The following is a 23094-nucleotide window of genomic DNA, read 5'->3' as shown; positions in this document are numbered from 1 at the left end:
ATCATTTTAAATATTACAGAATTAATTAACTAATGAAATGATTAGATAATTTTATTCAAATGATTGATCGATTGATTTATTCTTTTATTGATTTATTGATTTGTTTTTTTTAAAAAGTAGAACGAAATTATTGATTGAAATCGAAAATAAAAGAAAAAAAACAAACAAAATTACATAAAAGAATAAAATAATCGATCCAATAATTAATTATTCAAATTTAAATTATCACATATTATTGATTAATATACAAGATATCATACAGTTTTAAATATTATTTATTTATTTATTTTTAAATAAAATGAGAGAATATTAATACTGTTTTCTCTTTCTTCTTTTTGTTTGTTTGTTTGTTTTATTTTATAAACATGAAAAATAAACAAAAAAACTCTTAGTTATATAATAGTGAGAAATTGATAAAAACAAACAAAACAAATGTTAGTTCATTGGATAAGACAATGAAAAAGTTAAAAATGAAGTGAAAAAAAAGAAAAAAAAGATTATTTAAATGAGGAGAAATCAAAAGTATTAAATTACAGTAAATTTAAAACTTCTTGTTTTTTTATAATTTTGTTTTAAATTATAAAAAAACATTTTATTGATTTTAAAAAGTAATTAAGAGACAATGTAGTTGACATTTATCATTTAGTATACGATAGATATCTATTTATTTGTTCGTTGCCAAAAAAAAGAAGATTGGCTCTATTTAGAATTCAATGATCGATTGTTCTTTGTACTACTTATAAGTTACTGAATTGAAATAAACGAAGATCAAATCATACTTTGGTATGTATACGTTGTATTTAAGAAAGTTCTTGTGAATTATTTAAACAAAATCATCCACAAAATATTTAAATGATTGGTAGAGTTTTGGTTTTGTTAAACTAAAGTTCTTGTATGTTTTGTGAAAGAAAATAACCGCTGCTTTATACTTTACACTTTTTTGAACATATTGTTTATAAGTACGGTTACTGTTTTCCATGGAAATTAGAAAGTGTTTTCAACTACCATTTTTTATGCCATTTTTCTTTGTCAGTGAATCAATATGAGGAAAATGAAGAAGAAAAACTTTGCTAATAAAATAAAAACACACATACAAATTGGACTATTTATTTATTTGGCTGATTGATTTTCATCAGTTCTATTATCTGTTTTTTGATTTCCTACTAACACATCCACAAATTAATGATTTTCCTTTATTCTTTGATTTATTACTGTTTGCTTTCGGTTGAACGATCAAAATCTGTTTTGGTTGATCTTTCTTCTTTTTACTTAATATTGACGTTATTGTTCTAGATTTTGGTTGATTTTCTGTGAAGAAAAAGAAAGGTTGGAAATGTAAATTGTATGTTAAACATAATTTATGTCTTAATTACTAAAAATTGAAACAAATAAACATGAGTCAATTCAATTTTAATACATAAACGTTTAAGTCATCTCTGTTTAAAATAGTGTGGTTAAATCAAATTTTGGTGACATGAAGCATAGTAGTTTCAACCTGATATGATGAGTAAGTGAATAAATCCATTGGGATGGAAATGACATACAAAATTGATTTATTTCAACCGTCTGTGACTTGTAATCATATCTTGAGAAGGAGTAACATTATAACTTTGTTAGTCAGTCAAATATATTGATTACAGAAGCTTAATTGTACGGAATTGTAAATGTTTGTTCACATTGTAGGTTAGTGATTAATTGATGTTAAATACTATTTCATTCATTTTATACTATTCTGACCATAAATAAATCATGTAAAAAGTAGTATATTTATGTATCATTTTGAATTATTAAGTTAGTTGAATGTATAAAGATACATGCAATCTAAAAGAAAGATATATAGTATCACCCGATTGGTATCACTTAAAATAGATATTTAAGTACGTGAAACTGTTATATCCCTTGGTGAATTGAGTTATCATCAGTCTATCGATTAATTTCCCCCTCTTCACAGCCACATTGGCTAATTATTGTACAAACGTTATTTTCTATTTTTTGGTACTATGTGGTCTGTTTGGTTTGTATATAAACCCAGTATGTTTGTGAATAATGATTCATATTGTCGAGGCTGTTATTGGTGTTCTGGACTCAACCAGCTGGGCTAGGCAGATAGGAAGGGCCGATACGCACTAAAGACTGCTCATACGTATTTTATGTATCATTGGGCGTTCATATATAAAGAGGGTACACACTCATACCATATAACAGAAACATTTACTCACCATTATAGTGTACTTACTCTCATACATTGAACAAACACCCAGACTGCTCTAAAATTTCCCAAAGTATAGAATTTTTTCTGACCCACCTGACCGTCTATAATATTACTAGCCATTTTCATTTAGTTAGTGGGTACAAATACCTAACATAAGTCTACGACTCATCTGCAGTCTACTGTTAAAATCGTATCAGCATTACTTGAAATGTAATGTTAAAAGTGCAGTTAGAATTAAGTTGAAAGTGTTAACTAGGTTTGGTAAACCATACACAGCATAAAATGGAAAATACAGACATTTAAGAAATAGCCAAGTATATATTCAACCCACAGTTAACCAGTACTTTATTAGTATGGAAAATAAAATCAATGGTTATGTTTAATAATGATGTGATCTGATGTTCAGTTGGAAAGAATTAAAAAGATAAACATCACCTTGTTTAAAAAACATGAACCCTAAAAAACTAAATTGTTTAGAATTTCATTTAGGCGGGTTTATTCAATGCTGTTGTTTCACTAACTAGTAGACGTCATTCATTGTTCTGAACTTCAGCATAATAAAACGTTTTGCTTTCAGGAATTACATATGATCATAAAATGGCTTTGGGTTTTGTTTTGAAATAAGTTACACGAATTTTGACTCCTTCTAATTACTGGTTTACTTCACACTTATAATCCTTTATATAATGACCAGTTTTGAGTTAATTAAACGTTTGGGATGTTTAAAACTTCGAGTACAGTTGATAATACATTAGTAAGTTATCTTAACATCTAGAAAGCGATATACTTATCTGAAGGTATTCAAAGTGAGCACGAAGTCAGTAAACGTTTTTTGAACAAGATGTTTGATTTTTAATGTTTTGTTCGGTTTTTAATGTAAATTACTTTCCAAGAAACCAATATATCTGTTTCGTTAGTTTATTATTTTTTTATTCTGAATTGTTGTAACAAGCTAATAAGTCATCAAATTATAAAACTTGATCTGGTGTAAATGGAACTGTAAGTTGTTTACATTTATTGTAGTTACAAGAAATAGATTAAATTTTGGTATATAAAACATGAAGTTCCTAGTACGGAAGTAAATAAACTAATTTTTCAAATTAATTTAGATGTAATTCCATTGGGTTACTGATTAGATTCGTTATATTTTTTTAATTAACTATATAGATCAGATCTTTGGAAGCATACTATATAATAATATATCGATTGTGGTTTAATTGAATAACTTAAACTTTTAAAATTTGTTTAAATTCAGTATTAACCATTAGTAAATTAAAAAAAAAACTGTTTCAAGAAAGATAGCCCAGTTCTTCTTCCATATGTCCTAAACAGATTATTGATTATGATGAAGTTAGATGTACACAATCATGGAGTACAGATTTATTTAAATTAAAGAAAATATGAAAGGCGTTTTAAAACATCACAATAAAATCATGATTTATCGATATAAATTATTTTCTTTATTTTTTAACGCTTACTTTATATTACTATTGATTATAAGTAGTTAAAACATTTTTTCTATACCAAAGTAATCGATAAAAATTGAAGTTATAAAGTTTTTCTATGGATTTTCTACAATTGTTTTTCATTGTGAACACTCGAAACTGATTTTGTTCAGTCTTTATTGGATGAATGAAATGTTGAGTAACAACAATAGGACGACATAAACCTTCACATATAAAAACGAACAACGTGACACGTAGAAAAAATATGTGACTTTCAAGACTTAGCAAACAAGTGATAGTTAATCAACGTTTCAAGTAGTTACTCTGAGCCTTGGTGTAAATTACAGAATGAGATACAGATATATTGGGATGATGTGTTTCAAGCAGAATGAAATTTGGATTTTCCTACCAAACACCACCCCAAATATAATTACGAAAACTGGTCTGAAAAATATAAAGCTAAAGTCTATCAATGATCCTACCTTAGAAAATGAATATTTACACAATCGCTTAGGATTTACTTAAAAAGGTAGATAAAATGTGGAGCAAGAGTGTTGTTAAAGGATAATATAGAGCTATTTGGACTATAATTTCCTGTTTCTAAGTTTCATCTTTCCATGAATTACTTTTAATATATATACAGTGGAAAGTATTTTTGCTAAGGAGTTGTTTACTATATGTTTAACTAGCTCATTTAGCCTATCGGATAGTTATGTAACTTAATCAAATCTCACTTCCTTATGTTTGATTTTATAACTACCATAGTAACGTTAAAAGATAAGATTAAGTTTAAGAAAAAAGTGTTTTCAAGTGGTTTCATTCCCATGGTAACATTAAATTGAATAAATTTATTCTACATAGATCATATATTGTAGGTTAAATAATCTTTTTTGGCAAAGATAGTATAATATACAAAATTAAGTAGCAGTTAAAGTTTTTCATTTTTTGTTTCGATCAATAATGAAATAATATGTTTCACAGAATAACAATTTAGGACAGAAATTTTAGGAATCAGTAGTAAATAACTTTCAATTCCAGTCTGTCCACTTGAATACCATGTTATACTCGTGTATAGGATGATTAACTATCAGTATGAACTCTCGAATTACTCACCTCATAACAAAGTCAGAAATTTAATAACTAGTAAACACTTCTTAGATAGATTAACTACTAAGTAGTAATTAATATCACATTTATTTAGTTCTCAGTAATGATCTAATTTTATTAATTAGGTTACGATGTGGCCAACAGTCTAAACGATATCTGATCTAGGTTGAAATTCAATGGTAATTACCAGTTCTTTCAAGATTGTAAATATATTCTAAAAACAAGTGTCAACTAGCATGAAATCGAAATTCAGGCTTTCTGCTTATTATCACTAAACAACTAAAGTGAACTTTACTGATTTGAGCAAACTGTTGGAAGTTTTTTATATTCGTCATTCAATGGAACTCATTATGTTATTTACTATCCTGGCTGATTTTTGTCAGTATGACCCTAATTCAGGAAATCGTCGTAACAAAAAAAATTAAATGAGCATATCTGATATATGTCCGACTTAATAACAATAATATAATATTTAAGCTGAATTCAGTCAATTCGTTTCTAATCATTGTCTTTCAGCTGGATTATGTAAACTAACAGCACGTCTTTCTATTCTAACATAGTAAAAGACACCTTGTAAAAAAAAACAGAGAATAATAGATTGATTGCCTATCATAATTGTAATGATCTATTTTTGAGTATATAATTAATTCTGAACAAATGATGCATGAAATGATTAACAAATTAACTAATTCATAGTTCATTTGCTTATGTAAAGAGTGTTGCTTGTGTTTGTACATATATGAGATTGTACTTTTCCGAAGATACTAACCCATATCATTTAATTTGATAAATCAGAATAAAAGACAATTATGCGTACTAGATAAAATATAAATGACTGCATGTAGTTCTTTTCATAAAAATGCCTCACTTTCTATTACTTTTCTATCATAAAGGAAGAATCAATCTTCTTGGAAACTGTTGATTTCTCTTGAAGGCAAAGGCAGTTGGATTCATTTGTTTTGAAAATATATGTAATTCCCGTCTCCTGCTTATTCTTAACGGACACCTATGTGATACTCTTAAATATAATTTCAATTTAAAAAATCATTCGCACATTACTAGCTTATTTTAATTTAAAATAAAATCATCCTGACGACTGTAGTCACCTTAACGCATAGGTCGCCTAATATTACTTCACTGATTATCTTTTAGTCCTAATAAATCATTGTTATTATAAATTTTATATCTGTAAATAAGTTAATGTCATTCAAAGTAATGGAAGCAGAAATAGAAATGATTTATATGATATGACTCTAAAAAATATAAATTTTTTCAAAGTTTCACATATGTGTTGTCGAAGGGTTTTGAAAAATTATCATCAGTTTTCTTAGTTTGGTTTTCTATCATACAACAAAGAAAGATTAAGAGCGTTAGCTAAGATATATAAATAACTTTTGCCAAAGGCACATCATAAATATATATATATATATATATGTCTGGTGGAAATCCCGTCCTTTTGACTGTGCACTCAATCATTATAGTAGTATTTCCGAATAATTACAGGTCAGTCAGTCAGCTACAACGTAGGACCAGGCACATTTATGCACCCGTCCAAGTTGCCATACCTCGTTAGCACAACAAGATGAACACCGGATTCATACAAATAGTTAATTTAGTGGTGATAGTATATAAAAGATATGTTGTATATAAGGATATAGTATAGGAAGGAAGAAAGTTATGAAGCAATTTTAATCTTAAGGTTTAAGGGAAAATAAGGAGTGTATACACCTACGCCATTGTGATCGATTCTGAGCCATGTCACATAGAGTCTCCAACCATTGGTTACGATAGTCACGCGGACCCCAACCAGGTAGTCTGCATCTACCAACATGACTCAGGCTAGAAGTTAGTGACTTCAAGCACTGATGCCACATTTTGGTTTTGCCGCCCCTAACTCTATTCCAACCATCCCCTACACTGGTCAGCATTGCGCGCCGTGATAATCTGTGTTCAGGTAATTGAAATTCATACGAGGAAAATAATTCCGGTATCTTAGAAAACATGTACCTATGCTTAGTTACAATTTAACTGTATCAGAAAAAATTGATAGTGAGACAATAGTTAATTAACAAGTGCTAAAATGGAAAAAAAACTGAGTATAATCTGCATCGAAAACATGTGGTTAGGTCATCGAACAAAATTTACATTTCGAAAAGATTTTGGACGGAATTATCAAACTGTTATTAACTTGTAGGATCTTTTAGTGTAGAGAATTTTATCTTGCATCAAATTTATAGATTGTTTATTTTTCTCATTCACCTCTTAGTAAAATAGAAATTGTATTATTATTATTCTGAAATAAGATAAATTTACTTTCATTGATTTACATAAATCAGACTACAGTTTCTATTCAAATAAGTATCTCTTTGTTTACTTGTAACTAATGAGCAAATATGCATGAAGTTTTATTTAAGGTCACTCAAACATTTATTTTCAATTGTTTGGAGTGATTTGACTAATAAAGAAGATAAGTTGATATATTTATATAAATATATCTAAATGCTATATGCCTACTGTGGAAGCCAAACAAATGTCTAGGCTAAGCTTCAAAACGGAGATGTTCATTTCTTTTTACCATGACGAAATGTAGTTAGGACACTGATTAGCATATTACATACTGAATTGAACATGAAAATGAATGAACGTACACGATTAAGAAAACTTAATTTAGGTGAACTTGTCACTTAAAATGTGAACTACTATGGAAATATATAGGTACAATCTATGAGAAAAACTTACTAAAACCAAATTAAGAATATTCTGTTTCGCATGATTCTAAATAATGCTTTACTAATATATATATATATATATATATATATATATATATCATTGAAGTCACCGAAGAAAATGGAAGATGGACACGAGATGTCGTGGATTGATTGGAGTTAGATATTATTATGGTTTGATAGTTGCCCAGTGATCTAGAGGTCAGTCCTTTGTGCGCGGGATCGAAGGTCCTGAGTTCGAGTCCATCATCAGGGATCGTGGAGGTACTCTGATGAGGAGTCCCATATTCGGACGAAAAGGCAGTCTATTGTTTCCAGGTTTTCATTAGTGGTCTACCATTGGTCGCTTCATGATTTCAATGAAATTCTATAGTCTCCACAACCCCATACTGAAATATATCTCTATATATTTTCAAAGTATTTATAAACAGTTGCCTACGCAAAATACTCAACATTCACCGGCCGGATACTATCAGCAACAGCATTTTATTGGAGAGAACAAACGAGCTTTCAGCTGGGGAGGAAATTAGGAAAAGACGTTGGAAGTGGATAGGACATACATTAAGGAAATCACCAAACTGCATCACGAGGTAAGCCCTAACGTGGAATGCTGAAGTGAAGCGAAAAAGAGGAAGGCCAAAGAACACATTACGCCGGTAAATAGAAGCGGATACGAAAAGGTTGAACAGCAACTGGAAAGAACTGGAAAGGATTTCACTGTACAGGGTTGTATGGAGAATGCTGGTGTGCGGTCTATGCTCTTCCATGAGGAGTAACAGGCGTAAGTAAGTAATATTATCGAAGAATAGTTCGGGATACTGGTTGTTTTAAAGTATTATTGAATGCTGCTAAAATTTTACCAGTTAATCCAATCGGATTGTTTGTAATTCCTATCTCAGTCATTGCGCGTGATTTGTATTCATCAGAAAGCGGTTTTTAATATTAGTAGTGGTGACTTTTCGATGTTTGATGTTTAAACTCTGGATCTTTCATTATTTCGCTTGATAATGTTAATAATAATGACTTTCGAAGGAAGTAAGCCGTAATATTTAATTGAAGAACGCTAATAGTCTGGTCTATTAATATAGAACGCTGACATTTTACTCTCGTTTTTTTCATATGTACTTTTATCACCTTTTAAACTAAAAGATATGGATCATTATTAAATTGATTAACGGAATACGTTTAACTTAATAAGTTCGTTGTTTACTGAACAATAATCAAAATGCTGTGTTTTATGGATCTCCCTCTTTTTTAATGCTAACTTAACACAAAAAACATTCCTTCAAAGGTAAATTAATAACCCAAATAATCCAAATGAGATGACATTAAATGATATGTATCAGTTTGTTTGACAGTGAATTAGCATTCATATAAACGAATATAAAGAAGGAGGTTATCTCTAATGATGGAAGTTTATTTTGCAGATGATGTTAAGATTCTTTTGTGCATTATTTGCAACAATGCAGGCCAAAGGAATTCCGTAACTTATATCTATACGTTATAGCTTTGGTCATTTTAAAATGTCAAGATATTTTTGATTCAAGGAAGATTATATCAATCTATAAAGCCATTGGAGATAAATGAACCACGAAAGGGAGAAATGTTTTATTTAACAAAGGCATATACGGTCATGATTTGTTTGGAAATACATTGTTTTTAATTCATAGAAGAGAAGGACAGTAATGGTCATGAAACGCGTATTAACGTTATCATTATTTATGATAGACACTTGAAAAACACGCATAGAAAATCTATATGATAATCGAGCACTTCCTGGTAACACATGCTTTGTTGGAATCTCACGAGTGCGGGATCGTGGATGCGCACTGCTGAGGAGTCCAATAATAGAACGGAACGGCCGTCCAGTGCTTCCAGGTTTTCCATGGTGGTCTAGCTTCAATTGACTCATGCTTTCAACTATGAAAATAATAAAATATTGTCATATTCAACTTGCAACCAATTTCAAAATATTCATCTTGATTACATACTACGTAGGAACAATTAATATTCAATGACTGATAATAATAAATCATTCTCTAGTCTAATTGCATGTATATTATTCAGTTTAATATTTTGACGAATACACCGCTAACTTATGTAATTCAATTATTTTATCGAGTCAATCAATTTATGTATGGAAAAAAATAATAATACTAGTATTCTCTAGACATGAAGGATTACGTAATTATTAGAATACTATTTATTAGTTACTAACAGGATAAAAAAATGTCGGGACATGTTTACAGAGTGGATATAAAGATACACTTGAATTTTCATAATTTATATTCATATACAATAATATTGAAACATTTATGTGTCCATTAATTATTTACAAAAAACGGATATTTGCAAAACAATTGATTTATACTACTGTATACAATGATATAAATATACAAATTCTAGTCTAAAATGTTACTAATCGACTAGAAGTTTGGTTTTTTTTGAAATTAGAGAATAGATATAGTGAGTTTGTAGTACCCTCTGATATTCATTTATTCTATTCGTTTGAAGATGATGAAAGATAAGTGAGACGTAGTTTATCCATTTTATACTCTTGAGACTGTTTTGATGAAATTTGAGTAATTACAGAAAATATATGTAAGATTAGTTCATTTCTATTTGAAAAGATCCTGTAAACCTATTGGTTTAAATGAATTGTTAATGATACATAAACGTACATTATGGTTTCTCTACTCAAACTATTTGTATCAACTTATAATTGCAGAATAAACAAACTTAATTTTGTCATCTATATGAATAAATATGCAGTTTGATTAGTTTGATTTTAATAAAATATTATGATCACTGGTCATTTCAAAGAAGAGTGTTATCAAGTTATTTTATCTAATCTACATTTAGATAGTAAGATTAGGTAAATTACACATAGGAGACACATCTAAATGAATAATGATAATGAACACTAAAAATGTATTTGAATTTTTTTTATTTCTTTTAAGTTTTATATCTAATTTTATATCAATAGTTGTGTGGTGTATATTCTGCTTATTTTAACAGACATAAGTAGTATGTAACACCAATCGGAAATGAAAAACCTAGCAGCAGAAAGCTAAAAAGATCGAGTTAAAGAGAATAGAAAGGGAAATCGAAGAAAATTGTAAATTGGAAGAATCATACAAAATATGAAGGACAAATGATGAAAATTTGCAATTTAAGTATTCAGTGTATAGTTCTCATATTTTACCAATATATTCTGTAATTTTGTCTGAAACAAAACATTGGTTATCCTCCACCTTTGTTTTCGTTCATTACATTTGTTTGGTTAAGTAAGAAGAGAAGATCCAAAAACTTTGCTTTCATTACTAAAAAAGTTCATACTTGTAAAAAAAAAGTCTTTTTTAAAATAATTATTTACCTTTCTTAAATCTAGTTATTATCAGAAAAGTAAAATTTGTTTTGAATCAATATTTAAACATATGGCTTCTTTGTAAAGTTTAATCGACGTAAACAAACTGAACTGAACTAAGTTGAAGTTGACTTCAACTGGATTAAAAATCGTCAGTATGAACTAATTTTTGTTGTTGCTGTCAATTTGAAAGATTTGCTAGTTATAATAAATTTTAGGTCAACTCGATTTATGATATGTTATCGGTCAAATGAAAAAGAATTTTAATGCTTCATAATCGTTCGCCTTCTTTTTTGGCTTATTCGATAGAAAATGTGTTTCGTCAATATTAAAAAAAACGAAGTAGACTAGATGAATGACATCTTTTAATATTTAGTATAGTATCTGGTCGGCGGCCTATGCTCCATTGGGAGTAACAGGCGAAAGTAAGTAAAGTAAGTAAGTAATAGTATCTTAATAATAATTATATCCAACACTCAATGACTGAGATCTATTAGACTGGTAACATATAAATTTTATCTTCGAAATATTATTCATTTATTTTTATTCTGCCTGACTTACTAGTGTCTTGAATTTTGTGAACATTATTTAGCTGATAGTTGCTAAACAGCAAACACTTATGAACTAGTGACTATAATCAGTAGGAATGAGGATAAAGTGAAAAATATTAACTGAGTACACGAGTAATCGATAAATTATTGGATTAAGACCAAAGTACTTAATTTGTGTGGGTTAGAAAATGGATAAATGAAAAAAGAACTTTATTTGACCGATGAAATGCTTCTATCATTAGGTACTTGGTTAATTTAAGTCATTTGATGTAACTCATTTCAAAAAAGTTCAAGTTATTACCTGAGAAACAATAAACAACAGAGACAGTAGCTTATAGAAATAAAATATATGTAACTTGATGTGACTATTGTGTACGTTAATCATTCTTTGTACTCTATAAAAACATAAAAGAGTTTAAGCTCATACTGCAGGTTTTTGAGAAAGATTATGATTCCTCAAGAGCAATCCAGTTGCATGTGTTTAGGCTGGTTAATAATCTGTATGATGGTAAAACCGGGCTCTATGAAGCTTGTGATTTAAAATGTAAATAATACATCAAATTGTATTCCAACTGATCCGACATAAAACCTTTTTTAAAATTCGAATGAAGCTTTTTTTATTTAAAGTGTCTAACCTAAAACGACAAGCAGAATTAAAAGTTTGATTCTTAGAATTCGTAAACGGTTATGAACAAAATAACCTCTATAAGTTTCAATAAATGGATTGACCAGTTTACAGGGCATCCAGCCCTTCAAGGTAATTGGAACATAAATACACAGGAGGATTCCTTGTCATTTTAGCCATCATTATCACAACAGTACTGAGGGTTGAACAAGTAAATGCAAAACACAAAAATTGATCTTCTTAGCCAGGATGTCTATGAAGTTGTCAATGACTTGCATTTAGAACCCAAGTCAAGTGTTTAATGATACAGGGTTTTAGTTTAAGCTAAATACTCATTAGTAAGCAAACCGTTTGAAGGTAAGACTGTGAATCAGAAGATCTGAATGTGAGTTTCGATTCGATTTAATTAGTTTGTTTTAGTCGAATCCCTAATCACTTATCTAATTTAACTAATGAATATGCTTTGTTTTACGTTTCAGTCATTTAATGCAATACCAGGGTTTTATACGAATTATTCGAATAATTACTTATTATTGATCAATTCAATATTTCACAAAGTCATTGTAATGAAACGGCTAATATATAAGGTTGATATTCTGCTTAACTAAATCATTATTTTTGAATATCAACTTTGAGCTTCCGATTACTGAATTTACTGTAGAAACTAGCTATCATAGTTTAAGTTTTGTAACCAATAGAACTAAATTAGTTACCTTGAATTAATCAGATTAGGTTTATTTGATGAAACTATTTAAAGACGAAAACTACATGAAGACAATTAAAAAAAGAATTGTTACAGAGAAAAGTGTTATTGTAGAGTTCATTTATGTAATATAGCCATTTAATTGATGATTAAGTATACTGTTTTTTTTTGGTTAGAAATTGACAGAATCTAATCATTATGATCATCATAACATTTAAACAACATATAGGCGGTAAATATAGCTCCAGAGGCTAAACTAGAAGTAAATTCATGTGACCAGTGATATACGGCAGATACTCATTTCTAAAAACCTTTATAAAATATATTGGGTCAACTCATATTTTTTAATGCTTCAACAGGAATTATATTTCTTGAAAAGTTATAAGTTAAATATGTATTAGGCAGAAATTCGCTATTATATTGGATTATTGATACTAGAGGTTCCTTACCGTAACAAAATGTTTGGTATTGAATAAAACTTTTATTCGAAATAGTCATTCCGTTGATGTAAATTATATTCGCTTGCTTTGGTTTTATTTGTCAAGTCACCAAACAGTTTAATTATATTAAGTAGAACATCACTGTATATGATCTTCAGTGAGATACAGACTGAATAAACTTTCTGAGTGTACTTTTTGATATGTTTTAATAACTAAGTAACATGCCGTTTATTCACGACTGTTAGATTATGAAATATATACCAATTAATATAGTATATTCATATTTGTATGCAAGTAACACTTGTGTCCTTGATTCTGGCTAATTACTACATACAAACAATCCTCTTTAGATGATAAAGATCGATTTTCAGATCTCTTCATGAAGCATCATTTGCTTGTTTTATTAAATTGGTATCTGTTGATGGTGACCATTATGTACATAATACAAACATCAGTCTTGTGCTGTGCACTTTCGTTTTCTTTGATATGACTCTATTTTTTGAAAGATATGGTGACTTACAAATTTATTATATAGTATACCCGTCATCAGAATATCTATTACGACATCACATCCTCAAAGTATCTCCCATCTACATCGAGTTTGGTATAAATAGTCAAGTATAATTCTCAATGTAGAATATAATAATTCATCAATATTTTATTGATACAAGTATCCAGTTGCACGTCAGTTACATACAAATAGGCTAACTCAAACCAAAAGTACACATATCAACTGAAATGAAGGAAGTAAATATCTGATTATATAATAATTATTGCTAAGTCCAAAACAACGTTTCTCTCCATCCTATTGATTTGTAAATTAACTTATCTTCTCCCCTACAATTTGTCCTCTTTACTCGATTCAATTCATCAATCAATCAATTATTCGATCAGTGTGGAGACAAAATTGCGTTGTTTTTTAATTAATCAGTTGATTGTGACAGTAACAGGTAGAATTCAAGGAAGGACGCAATAAATCAGGCTAAGTGGTTAATATTTGATTGATAACCATCTATTGCTTAAAGTGGAGAGAGAACTGCAGTAAATAAAATGAAATTCGCTAGTTTTATGGTCTAATACTTAACTGGAAAAGGCTATGATTAAATAAATATACCTGTTCAATATTAAGAAACTAATGCAGAAAATGTGAGTATAAATCTCTACTATCAGTTACAATTTCAGCCTTACCAAGTTGAGAAAAGTACTCAATATTTATTGAATATCAGATTATATTACCGATATATGTGACCTCGGAATGTAATGTTCCAATGGGGGGGGGCGACTTATACTGCTTGAGGTTTAATGTTTATTTGGTTCAAGAAGTCGAACTTATCCATTATAATCATAATAAATCAATATTTGTCCATACTATATCTGATCTGTGCTTAGATCTGATATCAGTCAAAATTTTTAAATCCTCAAAATACAAGTGGTTTTGATTAAGGATAGTGTTCATGAAATGTATGGTGTACGGAAATTTTCTTTACTTCATAATTTATAACTGATTGAATCCTGAAGAACTTTTTTAAGCATCCAAAAATAGAAGTTTAAGTATAGGAATTCCTTTTACTCAAATATTATATATTTTAAAACCTAGGTTTTCTCAGCATTGTTTAGCTAATTCTTTGTTTTCAGTAAAAAAATATGACAATTTTTATGGGTCAAGGTTTTTCAATGATTAAAATCATCAGAAGTCACGCAACCCAAGAAAATAATTGTCTTTATTTTAATAAATTTTTCCAAATCGATTACATTTCAAATGGATATGTTTTTATTAGCTGAACTGCATGATCCTTTTGGATAAAATTGAACTACAGATATTTGCTGGGACACTGACTAAAGAAAAAAGGCAGGCACTTTATATCTCATTCGTTCCTACAACACCAACTGTAATCCCAGTCACATATGATACTCTACTTCTTTCCAATGTAAGCGCTTGATAATGTGAAACTAAATAAACATACATTTTAATTTATACTGGCTAGATGGCATGAATATTCAAAATATCTTATCCTTTTATCGGAGATTACATCCAACGGTGCTAATGTCTAACTTCAACCAATCCACGAAGCTGAGCAACCATTCAACATTGTCTTCAGTGAGTTGATATCTTCCAACAGACCTGATTGAACTCCACTGGTTACTGCTTCTCACTAGAACTCCAGGAAATACCTCATGGAGCCAGTCACTAGTGAGCATATGATTATAATCAGAAGGGGGTTTTGTGGAGATTTTAGTAATTTTATATTTTTACTTATTTTTTATAAATATAGGGCAGTACTAAATAGTAATATGTATTTTTGTTTTAATTTCAAAAAGGTAGCTTTATCAGCATTTTTTAAAAACCTAGAAAAAAGTTATAACTTTATTACTTGATGATGTTATATTATATTTCCGCCTAAATAATTTGGAAAAATTTTATAGACTATGTTCAACATGATTCAGCTCTTTAGATGTATTTTAATGTTAGACACTAAAAGGAAAAGGATGTACTCATATGACACAATAATGTAATAAAATAAATATAAATTTCAAACTAAGATACTTAGCAACGAGATAAATTCTTAAAATGTCCCAGTCACTTTTCAAAAACAATATTTTCATAAGAATGGAATTAGTTTAAAGTAAACTTTATGGACATACTAAACTTATATCAAAATTTATTAGTGAATTAAGAGCTTCAAATGTTTTCTAAATTCATCAACATATGTTATTCTATAAAACGCTGACCTACCATAGCCACTTAACTGAGGGGTTAAATTGTACTTATGGATAATTAAAACTGAATCTAACAATATGGTAACTTAATATCAGAAGGGGTTTTTGTAGATATTAAAGTAATTTTAATAGTTGAGATCATGAGTCAATTGAAGCTAGACCACCATCGAAAACCTGGAAGTACTGGACGTCCGTTTAATCTTATTATGGTACTCCTCAGCAGTGCGCATCCACGATCCCGCCTCGAGAGATTCGAACACAGGACCTATCGGTCTCGCGCTCGTACACTTAACCTCTGGACCGCTGAGCCGGCATCCGATTGTGGTAATGTCTAACTTCAACTGATCCACGAAGTTGAGCAACCGTTCACCATTGTCTTTAGTGAGTTACTATCTCACAACAGACGTGGTTGAACTTCACTGGTTACTGCTTCTCACTAGAACTCCAGGAAATATCTCTTGAATCCAGTCACTAGTAAACATATGATTATAATCAGAAGGGGGTTTTTTGTAGATATTATAGTAATTTTAATTAACTATACACTGTAATTATCATCATTTATGGACAAACTTCTTTACACCTAAATCTTCACAATAAACAATATACATAGAAAAGACGTATATGATTATTTATTCAGGAAATATACATATTTTCTTCAATTTTTTAAAGAAATATTTTCTTTCTTTGTCTGTTTTATAGGAAATCATGAATTGAGTATACTGTTACTGAGCATGATATAAATATCAGATATTTGTTAAACTATTAAGAATAGATATTGAGGGTAAGAAGATTAAGTGGGCATATTGTATACTGATGATCCCGTATTGTATCCTACTGAATAAAACAGTGATTATGATGAGTTTTAGAAAGATTCTTCCTAATGTATACCTTATAGTGTTATTTATAATATTCATATAGAGTTATTATTACAATTTACCAGTTACCAATCATTCACATTTTTAAGTTTAATCATAAATAGATAGAATATTTAAAAAAAATTTCTTTATGCTTCATTTAGTTGTTTAAATTACTCACAACTAATGTCAATCTTTTGTGAAAGACACTTAAATTAAAGTTACGCCCATGTATAGAAGAGATTATTCATTGTATATTGCTATTAAAGTAGAGAATAAAACAAAATACATTAAAACTTCGTGTGTGTTTGAATTTGTACATTGTTTCGAAAAGAGAAAAATGTAGATGATTTAGTAAGCACAAAAAATAAGTTCTATATATATGGACGAACAAAAATAATGTAACATAGGAAATATGAAAAATAAAAAAGCAACAAACCATAGTAACTAATGCAGTAAAAGATGAAATCTATTAATAACTAATCATTTAGCATATATTCATGTTAATCTTCCATTTATAATCAGAAGGGGTTTTGTGGAGATTTCAGTATTTTTCATAGCTGAAATCATGAGTCAATTGAAACTGGTCACTATGGGAAACCTAGGAAGCACTGGACGCCCGTTTCGTCCAATTATGGAATTCCTCAGAAGTGTACATCCACGATCCCACCTCTTGAGATTCGAAACCAGGACCTGACAGCCTCGCGCCAGAGCGCTTAACCAATATACCACTATGAAAAATACTGAAATCTCCACAAAACCCCTTCTGATTATAATCATATGCTCACTAGTAACTGACTTCAAGAGATATTTCTTGGAGTTCTAGTGGGAAACAGTGACCAGTGGAGTTCAACCACGTCTGTTGTGGGACAGTAACTCACTGAATACAATGATAGACGGTTGCTCAATTTCGTGGATCAGTTGAACTTATAAATTAACATCATTGGATGCCGGCCCAGTGGTCTAGATGTTAAGCGTTCGAGCGCGAGACTGGTAGGTCCTGTGTTCGAATCTGTCAATGCGGGATCGTGGATGTACACTGCTGAGGAGTTCCATAATAGAACGAAACGGGCGTCCAGTGCTTCCTGGTATTCGATGGTGGTCTAGCTTCAATTGACTCATGATTCCAACTATGAAAAATACTTTCATCTATAATTACTATACTTAATACAGAAAGGTAATTGATTAACATATGTTGTCTAATTTTAATGTACTGAACATTACCTCTTTTAATTAGAGCTTTTCATTTAGAAGGAAAACATTTAAGTAAACTGTATACAACACATGTACTATCATTATACTAATTTAAATCATTGTATATAAATGTAACAGTTTTTTTTTAATTAACGATGACTAATCTTGATGGTAACAACCAATAGTAGACAGGATAACATCCAAAAACGCCCTAAATTTCAAAGCTGACTAAAATACAGAAGTTGTTTATTAATCTCAGGTCACTTAGTATAAGGTCATAATGAATTTTCATAGAGTGAAAGATTGTTTCTTTGAAACAGAAGTGATTAATATTTTTAAATATGAGAAATGAGAATTCTACAGAAGTCACAATAACATAGAAAAGATATAAATAAAAGAGTAACAATTAGGGTATAACAAGTAACTAAACACTGTTTTTCACTTTAATAAAGTGCAATGGATTTTGTCGTTTAGTTTACTTTTTCTCTCTCATTTACATAGCCAAGTAAATAGTGACATATTAATAACATAAACTGAATCAGTCTCAACATAGTTATTCTGTAAATTAGAAATAGATATTTAAAATAAATCTCTGGTTGTAATTAAGCAGCTTAAGTTGTACATTTAGTGATCAACATTCTTCATAAGGGCAGGTATATAAATGAAAATGAATGTGATATTTTTCATCTGTTCTCCAAGCTTATAGAGAAAAGCCATTGTATCAACCATACTCCCGTTTGTGTTAATGAATGTGTATAAAAAATAAAGTTCAAAAGAAGGGAGATAAAATGATGAAAAGTCAGGAATGAATCAATTGTGGTACTGTAACTGTATTCGCCCTATGTCATCCCGTGTTTTTAACCATCGATTACGAGTATTATGTTTAATCTGAAAAGGAAACTTAGTTCTATCTGCAGATCTTGAACCAATAGTCGAAGAATTCAACGATTTATTTCACTAGTTTATTTTCGATCTACCCTCTACTTATTTGAGTAACCTTTATCCAAACCATCCCACTTGATGAGAGTTAATAGCTTTATCAGTTTTTTATTCCACCTAATATTCGGTGAATAACTTTTGAACTATTCAGTCAGTAACTTCACTATGAAAAAGCAATACTTCAAGTACGTTTATTGTGAAATAATTTTAACCTACTAAAGTTTTGAAATTTTGTAGCCTTTTTTTACAGTCATTGAGTGATACAGAGCGGAATACTGAACAGCGAATCCAGGCCTTATTTCAGAGATAAACATCCTGCCTGTGATATAAGTAGTTTTAGGAGAACTGAAGTGATAGCTGCTCCATTAATTCACTTCATTTGAACAAAGTTTTCATCGAAACAGACTAGCATTGATGATACATTTAATTACTGAGAAGACGTAGAACTATTCAAAACAAGTTGCCATTATTACGCAAAGTCTTCAGATAACTCACTATGTTGAAGCCTTTCTAACCAAACAAATCCATGTCATCTGAATACTCTAAGTCATTAAATTAGTCTCCTAGCAGGATCATAACAACGGATTTCAAGGAATAACTGTTTGAGGAATATTAAACAGGTTAACTTTATTTCAATAATATTTGCAGAGCAACCTCTAAACATCCTAGCTCCGGCACCATAAATCCATAAGCCAAGGTAAATTGTTATTTTACGGACAACCTTCTCTAACGTCTATCGCTAATCGAATACGGAATCTCTGGAGACAATAGTTCAACATGATCGACTCCCTACTACGTTAGCATGGTCAACAGTGTAATTTTGATGTAGAACGTTTATAGCGAATTTACCCCAACGGTTTGACACGGCATATACTCATAGAAAAATTAACTCAGTCAAATGATTAAGACAAGCAAGCATGATTATCGCTTAAACGTACCAGTTACGAACAAGAAATGAAAGATATACACACTAAGAATTTAAAATTTTAAACGAGGTTGAATTCAAAGAAACAAAGACAAAACCTCAAGTTCGAGTTGTTGCATACTTACTACCCATAAGAAAAAATTGACATTCTTGATATTTTCTTGAGTTTTAAATCAAGAATAGTTGACTGATTTGTGAATTAGAGATTTAAATTTCTAAAACCTTCAAAGAGAAAACGCTGATTTTCATGTTGAATTAGAATTAACTAAATTATTGGCACTACTTTTGAAGTCTGCTCCACTGTTGAAGACTGTTCCACATTAGAAGAAATCGGTCACAGATCACAAAATATAGAAACTACGAGGAGAACAACTCAAGTATCGAACTGGCATCCACGTTTGTTTTCCCAAGTAAGCCGTTTACTACACTTGGACGCCCATATGCTTCATTTGATATCTGATTTCAACGTGATTACTATGACAGAAAGGGAGACACAACAGGTCAATGGTACCATCTCTACTTCTCAGAGTAGTAACTCGGAACCTAAAACATCAACAAGTGATGAATATTATACACTTACATTTTGAACTATTAACGTAATTGTATACTTAATTGTCATAAGTAGGACAGTTTTCTGTCTTGTTATGTAATAAATAGAGTTATAAACTTCAAAAATTGCCTCTTTTTCTTAATACACTAAAGAGACATTCATCATAGGGCAATAAAATGCTTAAATAATGTGTTCTAATAAACTATACTTGATCATTTAAATACAGTGGGTAACATATTAATCGCTTTGTTATGAGACGAAGGAAGTAGGGGTTAAATATGTAAACAAATTATTTATTTTTCAATCAAATCGAAACGTTTTTCTAAACAAAAATTATACGTATACAATAAGGGTAAAAGATTTAGAAAAAAAAAGTAAACTGTCAATTAAAATCTACAGTAGTATTACGGTTTATTGTGTATAAAATTATGATTATGTTCAGGGCAAGTTAAAGTGTCTAAATCTTAGAATAACATTTCATTCTGTTTAAGGAAAAAGCAATTACTTCATATAAGAAAAAAAGACTAATCAATCTTTTTAATCCGGAAACTGAACTCATTTTCAGAAATTCATATTTTATGGATTATCAGCTGGATTATTTTCGTATAAAACATTAATTGTGGTTATAATTGACTTATTAAACCAATTGAATAGTTGAATATTTTGATGGTTATGGATTATTTTATTGGTTGAGTTCATAAATCTCTCTAAGCTAGACAACCATTGAAAACCTGGAAGCACTGGGCGGCCGTTTCTCTCTAGTATGGGACTCCCCCGCAGTGCGCGTCCACGATCCAGAACCCAGGACCTATCGGTCTCGCACGTGAACACTTCACCTCTAGACCGATAAGCCGGTATCCAACAGTGTTAATATCTAACTTCGATCGATCCATGATCTTGCGCAACCATTCGTCCATTGTCTGGAGAAGATAACTGCTTCCACACCCCCACAGATTGGACTCTGCTGTAGTTCCAGTAAGAAGCTGTGACCAAAATCTCCACAAATCCCCATTCTTATTATGATTTACCTACGTAGATTTCCTCAGTGGGCTATAATCAAAGAAATTAGGATATCAATACGTAAATACATATCTTGACGGCTATTGTATATTTTACGATTGACTCTGTCACCATTTGGTCTAACCTATGCAGGTCTAAACTGTCATTTTAATAATTTTCAAAATTTTCAAGAAAAACGGCTGACCAAGGTAATAAAACTATGATTATTATTTTAATTGTACGGCTATCAATATAAGTGGACAAGAACGGCATGTTACAAAGTAAAATCAATCATTTTACTTCCATTTTTATATTGTAAAGTATACTGATCATTGAACACTGAAGTGAACTTGTGAATGTTCTATTAGTTCAAAAGGTTTAATATAAAACGATCATTAATTCTCCACGGCTATTAAATTATGAATTATGTCAACTAGGTATCACCACATTTAAAATAAATCATTGCTTCACATTGAATTGCTTGTATAGGTCGTAAAGGCTTGTTGTTGTTTTTCTAGGTGAAAATCTTATCTTCCTAAGACATTGTGGTTAAAGATCATAACTAGTATGTATTAAACTTTAGAAAAACGAAATTAATTTTCATTCTTTCAGTCCTAAATATTGTAAAACAAAACTTGTTCGGATACATTTTTGGTTTGTTTCCGTTGCCCAGTTTATTTAGCATTTAATGGATCAGTCTTCACTATTATCTACTAACAGATGATGTCATTTTATTTGATCTTTAAATGTGGTAGTTATTTCAAAGCTTATTTTAATTTGCCAAAAAATAACTGAGCCAATAATTATTTAGGACAAAACTATAAATCACTTATCAAGCTAGTTTCCTGTTTTATTATCCATGTATTTAATGTAAAATTGATAGGGTAAATTCACTTTGACAAAATAATATATATATATATATATATAAGTAAAGGTCTGGTGAAGAAAGTAAACAGCTCGATATTGGCCCATTTAGTACAAACTGGTCATAGTGCCAGTATAAAACAATTCATTTCAATTATTTATAGGGTCAGTAATTTTTTGTCAAAGCTTGTCAAGTTTAAAGTCCTGCAAACGGCAGAGGCAGTAGCCATCCGGATGAAGAAACCGGAGCTATGCGTATAGAAGAAATATCTCCAACCCCTGCTCCTCTCTTGACCAACCACAAGGTCAATTATTCAATAGTAATCTTAGCTATTGGATGACCTAATTTGACTATTGTACTTACGACCTTTCGTAGTCAAATGTAATTGTCTCTATTATCTTTATTCACAAATCTTTGTATTTTATTATTATTATTAATAATGGTTAAATATTATTATTAATTACCCCTAGACATGATTCATTCACTTCTCATTCATCCCTCCTTACTACATCTTAGTAATTTTTCACACAGTTTAGTCTTTCACTTGATCGTATTGTAATTGCACTATTATATCTCTCTTATTCTATCTGACCCATATTTATTCTGATCACAGATCTTAGATTTTCACTTAATATATATACAGATTCAAGTTAACATTCTATATTAGTCATATCAACATTAATAATTTTATCCTATTTGGTTTGACAATCCTAAATTTACATACTTTAGACGATGTACTTTGCCTTTAACCTGACCATTTTTTCGGATTATTAATTTGGATCTATAATTGTAGAACCTGAAGAGAGAATTTATCCAAAAGAATGTTCTTCGTTCAAATATTTGTCTTTTAAAATAGTATCTATCTATACATACT

At 30.0% G+C, this 23094-nt stretch overlaps 1 protein-coding gene across 1 annotated transcript in view; it reads right to left on the bottom strand.

Moving 5' to 3' along the window:
• Positions 1 to 996: 996 nt before the first annotated feature.
• The window catches only part of Smp_070020 (putative rhoptry associated membrane antigen), a gene marked incomplete at its 5' end in the record, with an annotated part of 33862 nt that continues 11764 nt past the window's right edge, over positions 997 to 23094 (bottom strand). Inside the window, one exon of the mRNA XM_018797051.1 lies at positions 997 to 1308. Coding sequence (XP_018652131.1) covers positions 1142 to 1308 — 167 coding nt within the window. The 3' untranslated portion in view covers positions 997 to 1141. The remainder of the gene's footprint in view (positions 1309 to 23094) is intronic.

The sequence above is a fragment of the Schistosoma mansoni genome, chromosome 4 (genome assembly GCF_000237925.1).
Source record: "Schistosoma mansoni strain Puerto Rico chromosome 4, complete genome".
Lineage (NCBI taxonomy): Eukaryota > Metazoa > Platyhelminthes > Trematoda > Strigeidida > Schistosomatidae > Schistosoma > Schistosoma mansoni.
Note: the sequence above shows the minus strand (reverse complement) of the source record. Positions and strands in the feature narration are given on the sequence as shown.